The sequence below is a fragment of the Eucyclogobius newberryi genome, unplaced genomic scaffold (assembly GCF_026437365.1).
Source record: "Eucyclogobius newberryi isolate DKJ021-1_F unplaced genomic scaffold, fEucNew1.0.hap1 SCAF_22, whole genome shotgun sequence".
Classification (NCBI taxonomy): Eukaryota; Metazoa; Chordata; class Actinopteri; order Gobiiformes; family Gobiidae; genus Eucyclogobius; species Eucyclogobius newberryi.
In genome coordinates this window covers 20,638,198-20,651,613 of record NW_027315857.1, presented here as the reverse complement: position 1 = coordinate 20,651,613, position 13,416 = coordinate 20,638,198, and the positions used below count along the sequence as shown (strand labels likewise).

The following is a 13,416-nucleotide window of genomic DNA, read 5'->3' as shown; positions in this document are numbered from 1 at the left end:
TGTTTTTGAGTCTGCATCTTGTCCTTAGGGTGAACCAGTTTTTGTGGAATTCCTGTTTGCAAAAGGTTCTTGCAGTTTTTGTCTTGAAGTGTTGCCTGGTTTAAAATCACCTGTTTATTTTTAACCATGCAACGCATTAAGACAAAAACTGGTTCACCCTAAAGACAAGATGCAACACAAAAACAGAGCAATGTAGTGTATTCTATTAAATTCCTGTATGTTTTTACTGTTTTTTTTACATGGCATTCCTCCATGTTTTTACTGTATTTCTCATGATATTCCTGCATGTTTTTACTGTATTTTACATGATATTCCTGCATGTTTTTACTGTATTTTACATGATATTCCTGCATGTTTTTACTGTATTTTACATTATATTCCTGCATCCTTTTGGCGACAGAGCATTCTCCCGAACAGCACCCCGACTCTGGAACTCCCTCCCCCAACCTGTCCGCCACTCTCCCTCACTCACAACATTTAAATCCCGCCTAAAAACATACCTCTTCACCCAAGCCTATGACCTCCCCTACCCCTAGCCTCCTCTACCCCATTGCCTACTCTTCTACCCCCTGTTACATCCCCATCTTTTTCTCTCTACTTCTTCTGTCTTGTTCATTTTATCTGTATATTAATGTGTTCTGTACGTGTTGTCCCCCCCTGTCTGTAAATACCCCCCCTTTTTTTATTATGTTCAGCGTCTTTGGGTCACTGAAAAGCGCTATATAAATAAAAGTTATTATTATTATTATTATTATGTTTTTACTGTATTTTACATGATAGTCCTGCATGTTTTTACTGTATTTTTGATGATATTCCTGCATGTTTTTACTGTATTTCACATGATATTCCTGCATGTTTTTACTGTATTTCACATGATATTCCTGCATGTTTTCAGTGTATTTCACTTGATATTCCTGCATGTTTTCAGTGTATTTCACATGATATTCCTGCATGTTTTCAGTGTATTTCACATGATATTCCTGCATGTTTTCAGTGTATTTCACATGATATTCCTGAATGTTTTCAGTGTATTTCACATGATATTCCTGAATGTTTTCAGTGTATTTCACATGATATTCCTGAATGTTTTCAGTGTATTTCACATGATATTCCTGCATGTTTTCAGTGTATTTCACATGATATTCCTGCATGTTTTCAGTGTATTTCACATGATATTCCTGAATGTTTTCAGTGTATTTCACATGATATTCCTTCATGTTTTCAGTGTATTTTGCATGATATTCCTGAATGTTTTCAGTGTATTTCACATGATATTCCTTCATGTTTTCAGTGTATTTCACATGATATTCCTGCATGTTTTCAGTGTATTTCACATGATATTCCTGAATGTTTTCAGTGTATTTCACATGATATTCCTGAATGTTTTCAGTGTATTTCACATGATATTCCTGCATGTTTTCAGTGTATTTCACGTGATATTTCTGCATGTTTTCAGTGTATTTCACTTGATATTCCTTCATGTTTTCAGTGTATTTCACATGATATTCCTGAATGTTTTCAGTGTATTTCACATGATATTCCTGCATGTTTTCAGTGTATTTCACATGATATTCCTTCATGTTTTCAGTGTATTTCACATGATATTTCTGCATGTTTTCAGTGTATTTCACATGATATTCCTGCATGTTTTCAGTGTATTTCACGTGATATTCCTTCATGTTTTCAGTGTATTTCACATGATATTCCTGCATGTTTTCAGTGTATTTCACATGATATTCCTTCATGTTTTCAGTGTATTTTACATGATATTCCTGAATGTTTTCAGTGTATTTCACATGATATTCCTGCATGTTTTCAGTGTATTTCACATGATATTCCTTCATGTTTTCAGTGTATTTCACATGATATTCCTGCATGTTTTCAGTGTATTTCACATGATATTCCTGAATGTTTTCAGTGTATTTCACATGATATTCCTGCATGTTTTCAGTGTATTTCACATGATATTCCTGCATGTTTTCAGTGTATTTCACATGATATTCCTGCATATTTTCAGTGTATTTTACATGATATTCCTTCATGTTTTCAGTGTATTTCGCATTATATTCCTGCATGTTTTCAGTGTATTTCACTTGATATTCCTGAATGTTTTCAGTGTATTTCACATGATATTCCTGCATGTTTTCAGTGTATTTCACATGATATTTCTGCATGTTTTCAGTGTATTTCACATGATATTTCTGCATGTTTTCAATGTATTTCACGTGATATTCCTTCATGTTTTCAGTGTATTTCACATGATATTCCTGAATGTTTTCAGTGTATTTCACATGATATTCCTGCATGTTTTCAGTGTATTTTACATGATATTCCTGCATGTTTTCAGTGTATTTCACATGATATTCCTGCATGTTTTCAGTGTATTTCACTTGATATTCCTTCATGTTTTCAGTGTATTTCACATGATATTCCTTCATGTTTTCAGTGTATTTTACATGATATTCCTTCATGTTTTCAGTGTATTTCACATGATATTCCTGAATGTTTTCAGTGTATTTCACATGATATTCCTGCATGTTTTCAGTGTATTTCACATGATATTCCTGCATATTTTCAGTGTATTTTACATGATATTCCTTCATGTTTTCAGTGTATTTTGCATGATATTCCTGCATGTTTTCAGTGTATTTCACATGATATTCCTGCATGTTTTCAGTGTATTTCACTTGATATTCCTTCATGTTTTCAGTGTATTTCACTTGATATTCCTTCATGTTTTCAGTGTATTTTACATGATATTCCTTCATGTTTTCAGTGTATTTCACATGATATTCCTGCATGTTTTCAGTGTATTTCACTTGATATTCCTGCATGTTTTCAGTGTATTTTACATGATATTCCTGCATGTTTTCAGTGTGTTTGTGTTGTCCAGTTGAGTTGTTTTGTCGCTCTCCCGTGCCAGTCCTGTTCCTCCTTTTGGCCTGGTTTACTTCAGTCTCTGTGGACTTGAACAATACGTCTGCCGCTCGCGCCCGAGGCCACGCTCAGACCTCCTTCTTCTTCTCTCTCTTTGTTTCTTTATCTCCTCCATCGTAAACAAGACTCTCTCTCTGTAGCATCCAGGCCCAGTCCTTTATGTACAGTACAGTCAATTCAAATGCACCGTACTGTCAAAATAGGACAGCCTGTGTTTCAGTGAGTGGAGAGTTTCAGAGACAGCTTTTCACATTTGTCTATGATTTCGTTTGGTGCGTGAGTGTCTCTGGTAAATATCTATCATAGTTTCACATCAGTTAAGTGGCAGTTTATGACGAAAAGTTGACATTTACACAGAGTAATTCTGTAAGTAAATATTATATATACGGCTTCCCCGAGAACCTGGTTTTGTCTCATTTTAGACTTGGTTTAGTCTAATTTTGGACTTGGTTTAGTCTCATTTTAGACCTGGCTTAGGCTGCGTTCACACTTGTACATACGTCACATCAAAACTGAGACTAAACCAGGACTAAAGCCGGAACTAAACCTGGACTGGATCAGGGCCAAACCAAGTTCATGTCAAGACTAAAATCTGCTCAATTTAGGACCAAATAACTGCAACTGTGAATGGACTCTTAGGCCCATTTAGACCTGGTTTAAGTCTCATTTTGGACCTGGTTTAGTCTCATTTTGGACCTGGTTTAGTCTCATTTTGGACCTGGTTTAAGTCTCATTTTGGACCTGGTTTAGTCTCATTTTGGACCTGGTTTAGTCTCATTTTAGACCTGGTTTAGTCTCATTTTAGACATGGTTTAAGTCTCATTTTAGACCTGGTTTAAGTCTCATTTCAACCTGGTTTAGTCTCATTTTAGACCATTTTAGCCCTAATTTACACCTGATTTTATACATGTTTACATCTGGTGGCAAATATCATTTGAACTGGTATTTGGTGTGAAAAGAAAGAAGAGAACCACTGCTCTGATCCTTTTTATTTTTTCATTTGTATTTGAAAATAGAACAACACAGAAAAACAACAACAATAGAAACAGAAACACAGAACATAACATTATATTTTTTTTAACAGAAAAAACATACAAAAAAACATAGAACAAGCAGGACCAGTGAGAACATAAGGTAAATAGAGGAATAAAAGTAGAAAATAAGTGAGTGGCATACAAAAAAAGAAGAAGAATTGTCCCACTTTGTCCATTATTTGTACTCTACTGTTCCATTTACTCTTGTCCTTTATCACATCGACACACTTCCTCCTCCCTTCTTTTTTTCTTTTCTTCTCCTTGCGTTTTGTGGAAGTGATTTCAGGCGCCAGTCGTGTCGCCGTCGCCCCCTCAGGCCAACTGTTTTACTCAGATATAATACCAGCCGCTCGCTTCTATCGCCACGGCGATTCCTGGCTTTGTCCATTGACCTGGAAGTGACTGGTGTAGAGCGGAGGCAGCAGAGTGAGAGTGTGGAATCCACTCGTGAATCCACTCGTGAATCCACTCGTGAATCCACTCGTGAGCGGCGCTTTCACAGGTTTACTGCGAGTCAACCCATTCAATCAGGGTTAAAGAAAGAAGTACGGCGCAATTAAAGCCGTAAAGAAGTCTAAATCGAGACGAAATGTGGCCTAAATCAGGTTATGAAGGAATAAAATACAACTAAAACCAGAGGCTGTAAAGAAGACTGAACCAGGACTAAAGCAGGACTAAACCAGAACCAAACCAGTAAATCAGAACTAAATAAGGTCTAAAGAAGGATTCATCTTGGACTAAACCAGGTCTAAAGAAGGATCCATCTTGGACTAAACCAGGTCTAAATTAGGATTCATCTTGGACTAAACCAGGTCTAAAGAAAGATCCATCTTGGACTAAACCAGGTCTAAAGAAGGATCCATCTTGGCCTAAACCAGGTCTAAAGAAGGATCCATCTTGGACTAAATCAGGTCTAAAGAAGGATCCATCTTGGACTAAACCAGGTCTAAAGAAGGATCCATCTTGGACTAAACCAGGTCTAAAGAAGGATCCATCTTGGACTAAACCAGGTCTAAAGAAAGATCCATCTTGGACTAAACCAGGTCTAAAGAAGGATCCATCTTGGACTAAACCAGGTCTAAAGAAGGATTCATCTTGGCCTAAACCAGGTCTAAAGAAGGATTCATCTTGGACTAAACCAGGTCTAAAGAAGGATTCATCTTGGACTAAACCGGGTCTAAAGAAGGAATTCATCTTGGCCTAAACCAGGTCTAAAGAAGGATTCATCTTGGACTAAACCGGGTCTAAAGAAGGAATTCATCTTGGCCTAAACCAGGTCTAAAGAATGATTCATCTTGGACTAAACCAGGTCTAAAGAATGATTCATCTTGTACTAAATCAGGTCTAAAGAAGGATTCATCTTGGACTAAACCAGGTCTAAAGAAGGATTCATCTTGGACTAAACCAGGTCTAAATTAGGATTCATCTTGGCCTAAACCAGGTCTAAAGAAGGATTCATCTTGGACTAAACCAGGTCTAAATTAGGATTCATCTTGGCCTAAACCAGGTCTAAAGAAGGATTCATCTTGGCCTAAACCAGGTCTAAAGAAGGATTCATCTTGGACTAAACAAGGTCTAAATTAGGATTCATCTTGGACTAAACCAGGTCTAAAGAAAGATCCATCTTGGACTAAATCAGGTCTAAAGAAGGATCCATCTTGGACTAAACCAGGTCTAAAGAAGGATTCATCTTGGCCTAAACCAGGTCTAAAGAAGGATCCATCTTGGCCTAAACCAGGTCTAAAGAAGGATTCATCTTGGACTAAACCAGGTCTAAAGAAGGATTCATCTTGGCCTAAACCAGGTCTAAAGAAGGATTCATCTTGGCCTAAACCAGGTCTAAAGAAGGATTCATCTTGGCCTAAACCAGGTCTAAAGAAGGATTCATCTTGGCCTAAACCAGGTCTAAAGAAGGATTCATCTTGGACTAAACCAGGTCTAAATTAGGATTCATCTTGGCCTAAACCAGGTCTAAATTAGGATTCATCTTGGCCTAAACCAGGTCTAAAGAAGGATTCATCTTGGACTAAACCAGGTCTACAGAAGGCCCAAACCTGGATCTAAAATGGCAGCGAGCTTTCGGGGCCTGTGATGTGTGTGCTCTGTGGGAGATACTGTACACGTTAAAGTCAAGGAGTCTCCTTGGCCCTGGTCACGGTCCCGGGGCCCGGAGGAATGCCCATTACACACTGGCCATACTTGTCCGCAAAGAAAACAAGATGGACGCCGCTGCGCAAGGAATTTAATATAACGTCGATGGATTGACGGATGAGAAGGTCCAAAATGTCCACAATCTGAACCCGGGACCTTTCCAAACCGTCACCGAGGGGCCAAAGAGCCAGTAATTAATCTCTGTGACCAGGAATTTCTTTTGAAGATCGTGTAGAATTGTAGGATTCTGTGGTGGAATCTTCAAACTCCGTTCAGGTGTAACGCCGCTCCTTCTTCTTGTCTCGTCCAGGCTTGACGGCGGCAGCGATGGCCGAGCTCCAGAAGCTGCAGAAGATGAAGATGATGATGAGTTTACAGAACGGGAACGAGTCAGACAACGAAGACCTGCACTCCAACACCGGTAAGCCTTACAGGAGGGCGAACCCCGACTGTTTAATAACGCTTTTGTTCTTATTATGCAGTCACGGAAGTAGCGCAACGTTTCATGGTCGTTTTCCTTCACCAGACGCGTTTTTTGAAGTGTGATTTATTGAAAATACCGCGATTAAAGCAGGATAATCCTAGTTTTCTAAATGAACGGCATCATTAAAAAAAACTCCCAATAGATTAAATTGCAGAAGGAAAGCTCAAGTTGTTTATTTGACCGTCTAAAGTGCAAATCTTATCGCGATACAAAAGCAAAATACTGCATTGTAAGTCGCACCAGGCAAAAAATGCATCATAGAGAAGAAAAAAACATAAGTCGCACTGGAGTATAAGTCGCATTTTTGGGGGAGATTTATTTGATAAAATCCAGGACCAAGAACAGACATTTCATCTTGAAATGCAATGTAAAATAATAACAGATGAGAGAACATGGTGAATAGGTGTACGTATGCTAACGCTAACACCTTCAGCTACATGAGGCACAGACAGAACTGTGGTAAGTGTCTGGTATGTTAACGTAACATATGAACAGTTATTCAGATAACTATAGCATAAAGAACATGCTAACAAGTTTACCAAAGCATCAGTTTTACCCCAAATCACTAAATCCATTGAATTCTTCTTCCTCTGTGTCACTTCTAAACAACTCCACAAACTCCAGAGGAAGAGGAAGTGCAGATTCTTCTTCTGCGTCGCTTAGAGCCTAGAGCGCCCTCTTGTGGTTATCAGAGTGAAAATATCAACATGTGAAATACGGTTGCCAGTGTGAAAATAATGAATAATATCACATTTAAGTCGCTCTGGAGCATAAGTCACACCTCGGCCAAACTATGAAAAAAGGTGCGACTTATAGTCCGAAAAATACTGGAACCTAAATTGACCCACTGGTGCAAATAAAAGCAAAAACATAAAAATGTTTTTGAAATGAAAAATTTTGTTTCATCTCTGATTCATTGAACAATAAGTCGACATATATAGTTCTTTTGTCGTAGATTTTGTCTGTCCCTTACAGTTTATTTTTCGTATTGTAAAAATCATTCAGTTTCAGCTTTTGCGACGCAATGTGTGAAATAAAAAAAGTGTTTTCCAGAACTTACCTACTTTTAAACCAATAGTAGTGCATTCTACAACCGTCACCTTTAAGTTGACTTCCATTTGCTTGAAAAAAAACAGTACAGTAAAACATAATTAAAACGAGTCGAATTAGAGTTGTACATGTAAAAATAAGAAATACATATTGAGTTACTATGGAGACGGGCACCTATCTATTCCCGGCACTGTTTAATAAATGACCAGAGGGGAAATCAAATGAGGTTCGAATGAAACGAGAGAAGAAGCTGAAAGCTGAATCCACAGAGTTAAACTGATCGTCTGTCGCGGTTATACAAAGTTTAATTTGTAGATTATGTCACAGATTCACCTTTTGTTGTAGTTTCTTTTGTACTTCTAAAACACCTGTAAGTGAAGACAGTGTTGGGAATGAAGGTGAAGTTAAGGTTAAGGTACTTTATTGTCCCCGTAGGGAAATGTGTCCTCTGCATTTGGAATATGACTGCGTTAAAATGTATTCAATTACAGAATTCTGAAAAAACTGCGTTAATATGTATTTTATAATGTATTCTGATATCAGAGAACTGTACTCTGAATACTTTTACAGTAAGTAAAACGTAAAAGAACTGTAAAACCTTTAGATATATGTACTTGTTTTTTTTAATGGACTGAAAAAAATTTAAACATACTTTTCACTTGGTTTTAGGGATTTTTTCATGTTTATGTATAAATATATATGTCTAAAAACAGCGAAAATTGTACTTACTAAGAATTTCTTTCTTTATTATGACAAAAAATTATGTAAAAAAATACTTTTACATGTATTTGTGTACATTTATCACTCCTGTATCTGTAGTTTTACCAAAATCCAATACTTCTTCCACCACTGATTGAGTTGCATTCAAGTATTTCGCTTTATATACTTGCTGCAACGTTTGTTATGCATTTAAATATCACTGATTAGTAATAAGTAACTGTATTGGTAACACTTTAAAATAAGATACTTTAGTAAACCATTTATAAGGCGTTAATACATATAGATATTTGTTTTTAAGCACTTACAAGGCATTTTTCACTTGCCTTTTGACAATAGTTTACTAAGTATTGTATTAATACTCAACATGCTGTACATGGTTTAATAGTACATGATTTCTGTTCATGATTTATGAATATTTATAAAGAATTATAAGCCGTCTATAAATGATTGTAAATGCCTTATAAACAAATAACTAGAGCTTATTAACAGTGGTGGAAGAAGTACTTTAATAGTAAAAGTTTTAACGTACCTAAGGAGTACTTAAGGAGTAATAAAAGTATTTCACAGGGATTCTAAGTGTTCCGTGTGATGATTTGTTCAGTTCATTTGCCATTTCTTAATTTTTCTAATGAATTTTATGCATATATTTTTGTTTTCTCAAAACTTAAAACGCCAATGCCGAACGAGCACATACTTTCAACTTTTCAGTACAGTAAAAAAAAATGTAGTAGAGTAGAAAGTACAGATCCCGCTCCAAAACGCAAAAAAGTAAAGTGTCCACTGTGAAATATTACATCAACTGTTGTACTTTGTTACTTTTAACGCCTTTTAACGAGTTTACGGGACCTTCTTTTGAAGCGTTACCGCGTATTCCGAACACACCCGAATAACTGTACCAGACCGTTACACAAAATGAGTATTCTGAATGTGTACTTGTATTTAGGTACATCCCAACACTGAATATAGTCAATGCCAAAATGCGGAACATTCCGGGCACGGCGGTAAAATGCTACTTTAGCGTTAGCATCGCCGAAACTGCCGTGCGTTTTCTAATCCGTGTACTCGAGTTCTTCTTCTTCTCGTTTGTTTGTCCTCTTTGTGTTTTTTTGTTTTGTTTTGTTTGGTTAAATCTCCTCTTTTGAGAACGCGTCCAGTCTTGGGTTTCGCTGTTGACTTTTTAATATTTAACTTGGCTGCAATGATCTCCAGAAATGGCCTTTCGAGGGAGTGAACTGACCCGGTCAATAAGTCTGGATGAGGACGAAAAAAAAACACGACAAAAAACCCACACTAACACTAATTAACTCGTCTGCTGAATCAGAAAAGAACGTGTGTGTGTGTGTGCGTGTGTGTCTGTGTGTGTGCGTGTGTGTCTGTGTGTGTGCGTGTGTGTGTGTGTGCGTGTGTGTCTGTGTGTGTGTTTGTGTGTGAGTGTGTGTGTGTGTGTGCGTGTGCGTGTGTGTGCGTGTGCGAGTGTGCGTGTGTGTGTGTGTGTGTGTGCGTGCGTGTGTGCGTGCGTGTGTGCGTGTGTGTTTGTGCGTGTGTGTTTGTGCGTGTGTGTATGTGTGTATGTGTGTGTGTGTATGTGTGTGTGTGTATGTGTGTGTGTGTGTGTGTGTGTGTGTTGTCTTTGCAGCGGATCAAAGGACGATCTGCTTCATCGGTTTGTTGGTTCAGTCAGCGAGACAACTTGAAAACGTGATTAATAATCAACACACGGAAAGAAATAAATAAGGAAATGCAAAAAATAATGAAATAAACATAGATTACAGTAACATTATTGCATTAAAAAAGAAAGTGGACGGCAAATAGAATTAAATTAAAATGTGCTTGATTGATTGATTTGTTAGTTCTAAGACACATAATTTAATTAATAAATAATGAAATACAAAAAATAATGAAATAAACATACATTACAGTAACATTATTGCATAAAAAAAAGTGGACGTAAAATAGACTTAAATGAAAATGTGCTTGCTTGATTGATTGATTGATTGTTTTATTTATTTGTTAGTTCCAACACATAAATGTAATAAATACTACAAAAATAATGAAATAAACATACATGACAGAAACGGGGGGGGGAAATGTATATTTGCGATATAAGGGATTTGGCGCTGCGCGCACGCTCTCGCCAGGACCGCGCGCAGGGACGACGGCGCTTCGTCACAGACTCATGCATGATTTTGACGGAAAAAATATTTCACGCGCGCTCTTATCTTTTGACTTAATACCGCTATTTATATTTCATTTAACGCTATTTTGCATTGACGGCGGTACTTTATAAAAAAAAATTATAATGATTAATTTTATTTATATTGTAGAAATCAATCATCTAAGTGCGGCGGATCCGTAAACCAAGTAATAAAATAACTGTGGCCTAACAAACTAAAATCTGTTTCATTCTCCGCGAAACAGGAAGTGCGCAGTTAGCATAATAGCTGTCGTTAGCTTTACTCGCGCTCACTCCGAAAGTTGTGCCAAACGCTTTCAAACTGAATAATTATAATGATTTGATTTATTTTTTTAATTATTTTAACAAACTAAAATCTGTTTCATTCTCCGCGCAACAGGAAGCGCGCAGTTAGCATGCTAGCTGTTAGCTTTACCCGCGCTCCCTCTGAAAGTTGTTCCAAACGCTTTCAAACTGAAAAATTATAATGATGAAATGTTACTAATCTAAATCAATATAAATATGTTTAAATTGATCCATACTAGATGTTTGTTTTGGCCGTGTAGAGACGTTGTTATTCCCATTCTTTTCTCTTGTCCACAGTTATTTGAAAAGTGTCTTGTATTTGGCGTCGGTGACATCCAAACAAAGCCCCACACTCCACTCTGCCCACTCTGAGCCCACTCCATCTCTGCTCTGTTTGCTCGTTTCAATTATTAACACGCCGCAAAACAAAGAGCACGGAAACGGGAAAAGAATAGGACCTAAAAGTGTGCGCAAATGTGGTTTTTGTACAGCTGACCTGGCAACGGAAAACCCAATGCTCACTATTGACTCACTCACATTTTTTATTTATTCCTTTTATTTATTCCCAGGCTTGTCTTCTTGGATAGGTTTTTATTTTTCATTTTTTTATCGCTCCGTTTTAAAGGTGGGCTGAGTAGTTAAAAATAAATGTGTTAAAATGACTTAAATCTGCAATGTTTATCTTGTTGAAATTAATTAGGTCGGCATTTTTTATGTATATTTGCTTTTATTTTGTAATTTAAGATAAACCTGCCAATGGAAGAAGAATTATGGACCTTAATAAATTGGAAAAAAATAAGTAAATAAATAACTCAATGGAATAAATAATTTAGCTTGAAATAGTAACAGAAAATATGAAATATGTACAATTATATTTATACAACTGGATTTGTTATTATTTACTTTTTATATTGACTTGATAAAAGATTAAAAAAAGATAAAAAGAGTGATGCATAAAAAAAGGTTTAAAAAAATATATTTTTAAATAATAATGATAAACTGTGACTGTATTGACAGATTTCAAATATTATTAAATTATTATTCAAATTAATCAGGAATAGTTATCTAAACAAACAAATAAAGTAATTGATGAAAAATAAATAAAGTATCTGAATTTAAAGCCCCTTTGTATTTCTTTTGCCACAGTTAGTTATTTTATGTAATATTTTTATGTTTTTATTGCTCTGTAAAATTAAATAAAAACCCGTTTCGTTACAGTGAGCGAGCTTGCATTTCCACAGAACTGACTCGTACCTGTTTCCACGGAAAAGCTGTTCCTTACGCCTTGATATTCAACAGTATTGCATAAAACATACGGTATTTTCTGGACTATAAGTCGCACTGCAGTATAAGTCGCACCAGCCAAAAAATGCATAATAGAAAAATAATAGAAAAAAACATACAAAAGTTGCACTGGAGTATGAAATGCGGTTGCAAGTGTGAAAATAACAAATAATATCACATATAAGTCGCACCGGAGTATAAGTATATAAGTATAAATACAAGTATAAGTCGCATCCCGGCCAAAACTATGAAAAAAAGTGTGATTTTTGTCCGGAAAATACGGTATTTGTCTCCGAGGAGAATGTTCCAAAGTGTGGTTTTAACTTATAGTGACAGAGTGCGCCTTTAACTCGTACTTTTGTGCTGCGTACTCATCCCGCGCCGACCTGATTAGAACCGTAACAATTGTAACACACACTCGGGGCAAACCCTGGGAAACTGTGGCGGACAAAGGACAGAAAAAAGAGATGGAGGGCGAGTCCGTTTGATGGCTGTAAGTCGATAGTGATTTTTGTGAAGTGGGATTTTTATAGAAAATGAAATACTCGGATGATATTTTTTGTTTGTCTCTCGGAAAATGGGCGGCGTTGCGAGGAGGCAATACAAAGATGTGGCGTCGAGAGGGAGAAAGAGAAGTTTTAAGTGACAGCGAATAAAAGAAGGAAGGAACAACTATCCCCGGCGCAAAGAAAAGGGAAGATGCAATTTTAGTTAAATGTCCTATATACAGCGATGGGAACTTTGAAAGTGCAATTAGATTAAATGTGTTTTGTCACGTATTCTGTTACACAGTCCGGTCTGAGCACTGTATTCGAACGCTTAGTACACTTTTACCTTGAATAGCTTTAAAATACCGTGTTTTCCGGACTATAAGTCGCACCTTTTTTCATAGTTTTGGCCGGGGTGCGACTCATACTTATATTTATACTTATATACTTATACTCCGGAGCGACTTATATGTGATATTGTTTGTTATTTTCACACTTGCAACCGCATTTCATACTCCAGTGCAACTTATATATGTTTTTTTCTTCTCTATTAAGCATTTTTGGGCTGGTGCGACTTATACTCCAGTGCAACTTATGTATGTTTTTTTCTTCTCTATTATGCATTTTTGGGCTGGTGCGACTTATACTCCGGTGCGACTTATAGTCCAGAAAATACGGTTTATTGTTTCAATGTTTGTTATGCACATATAACACAAATAGAAAAGATTAAAAAGTGCTGCAACTAATTATTATATCAGTAGTCGACTGTAAAGAATTATTTGTATCGTA

At 36.6% G+C, this 13,416-nt stretch overlaps 1 protein-coding gene across 3 annotated transcripts in view; it reads left to right on the top strand.

The window, feature by feature from the left end:
- The window catches only part of dachb (dachshund b), a 137,491-nt gene that overhangs the window by 87,864 nt on the left and 36,211 nt on the right, over window positions 1-13,416 (top strand). For all 3 annotated transcript variants that reach the window (XM_072458767.1, XM_072458766.1, XM_072458768.1), the window contains exon 3: window positions 6,433-6,543. In XM_072458767.1, coding sequence (XP_072314868.1) covers window positions 6,433-6,543 — 111 coding nt within the window. The remainder of the gene's footprint in view (window positions 1-6,432; window positions 6,544-13,416) is intronic.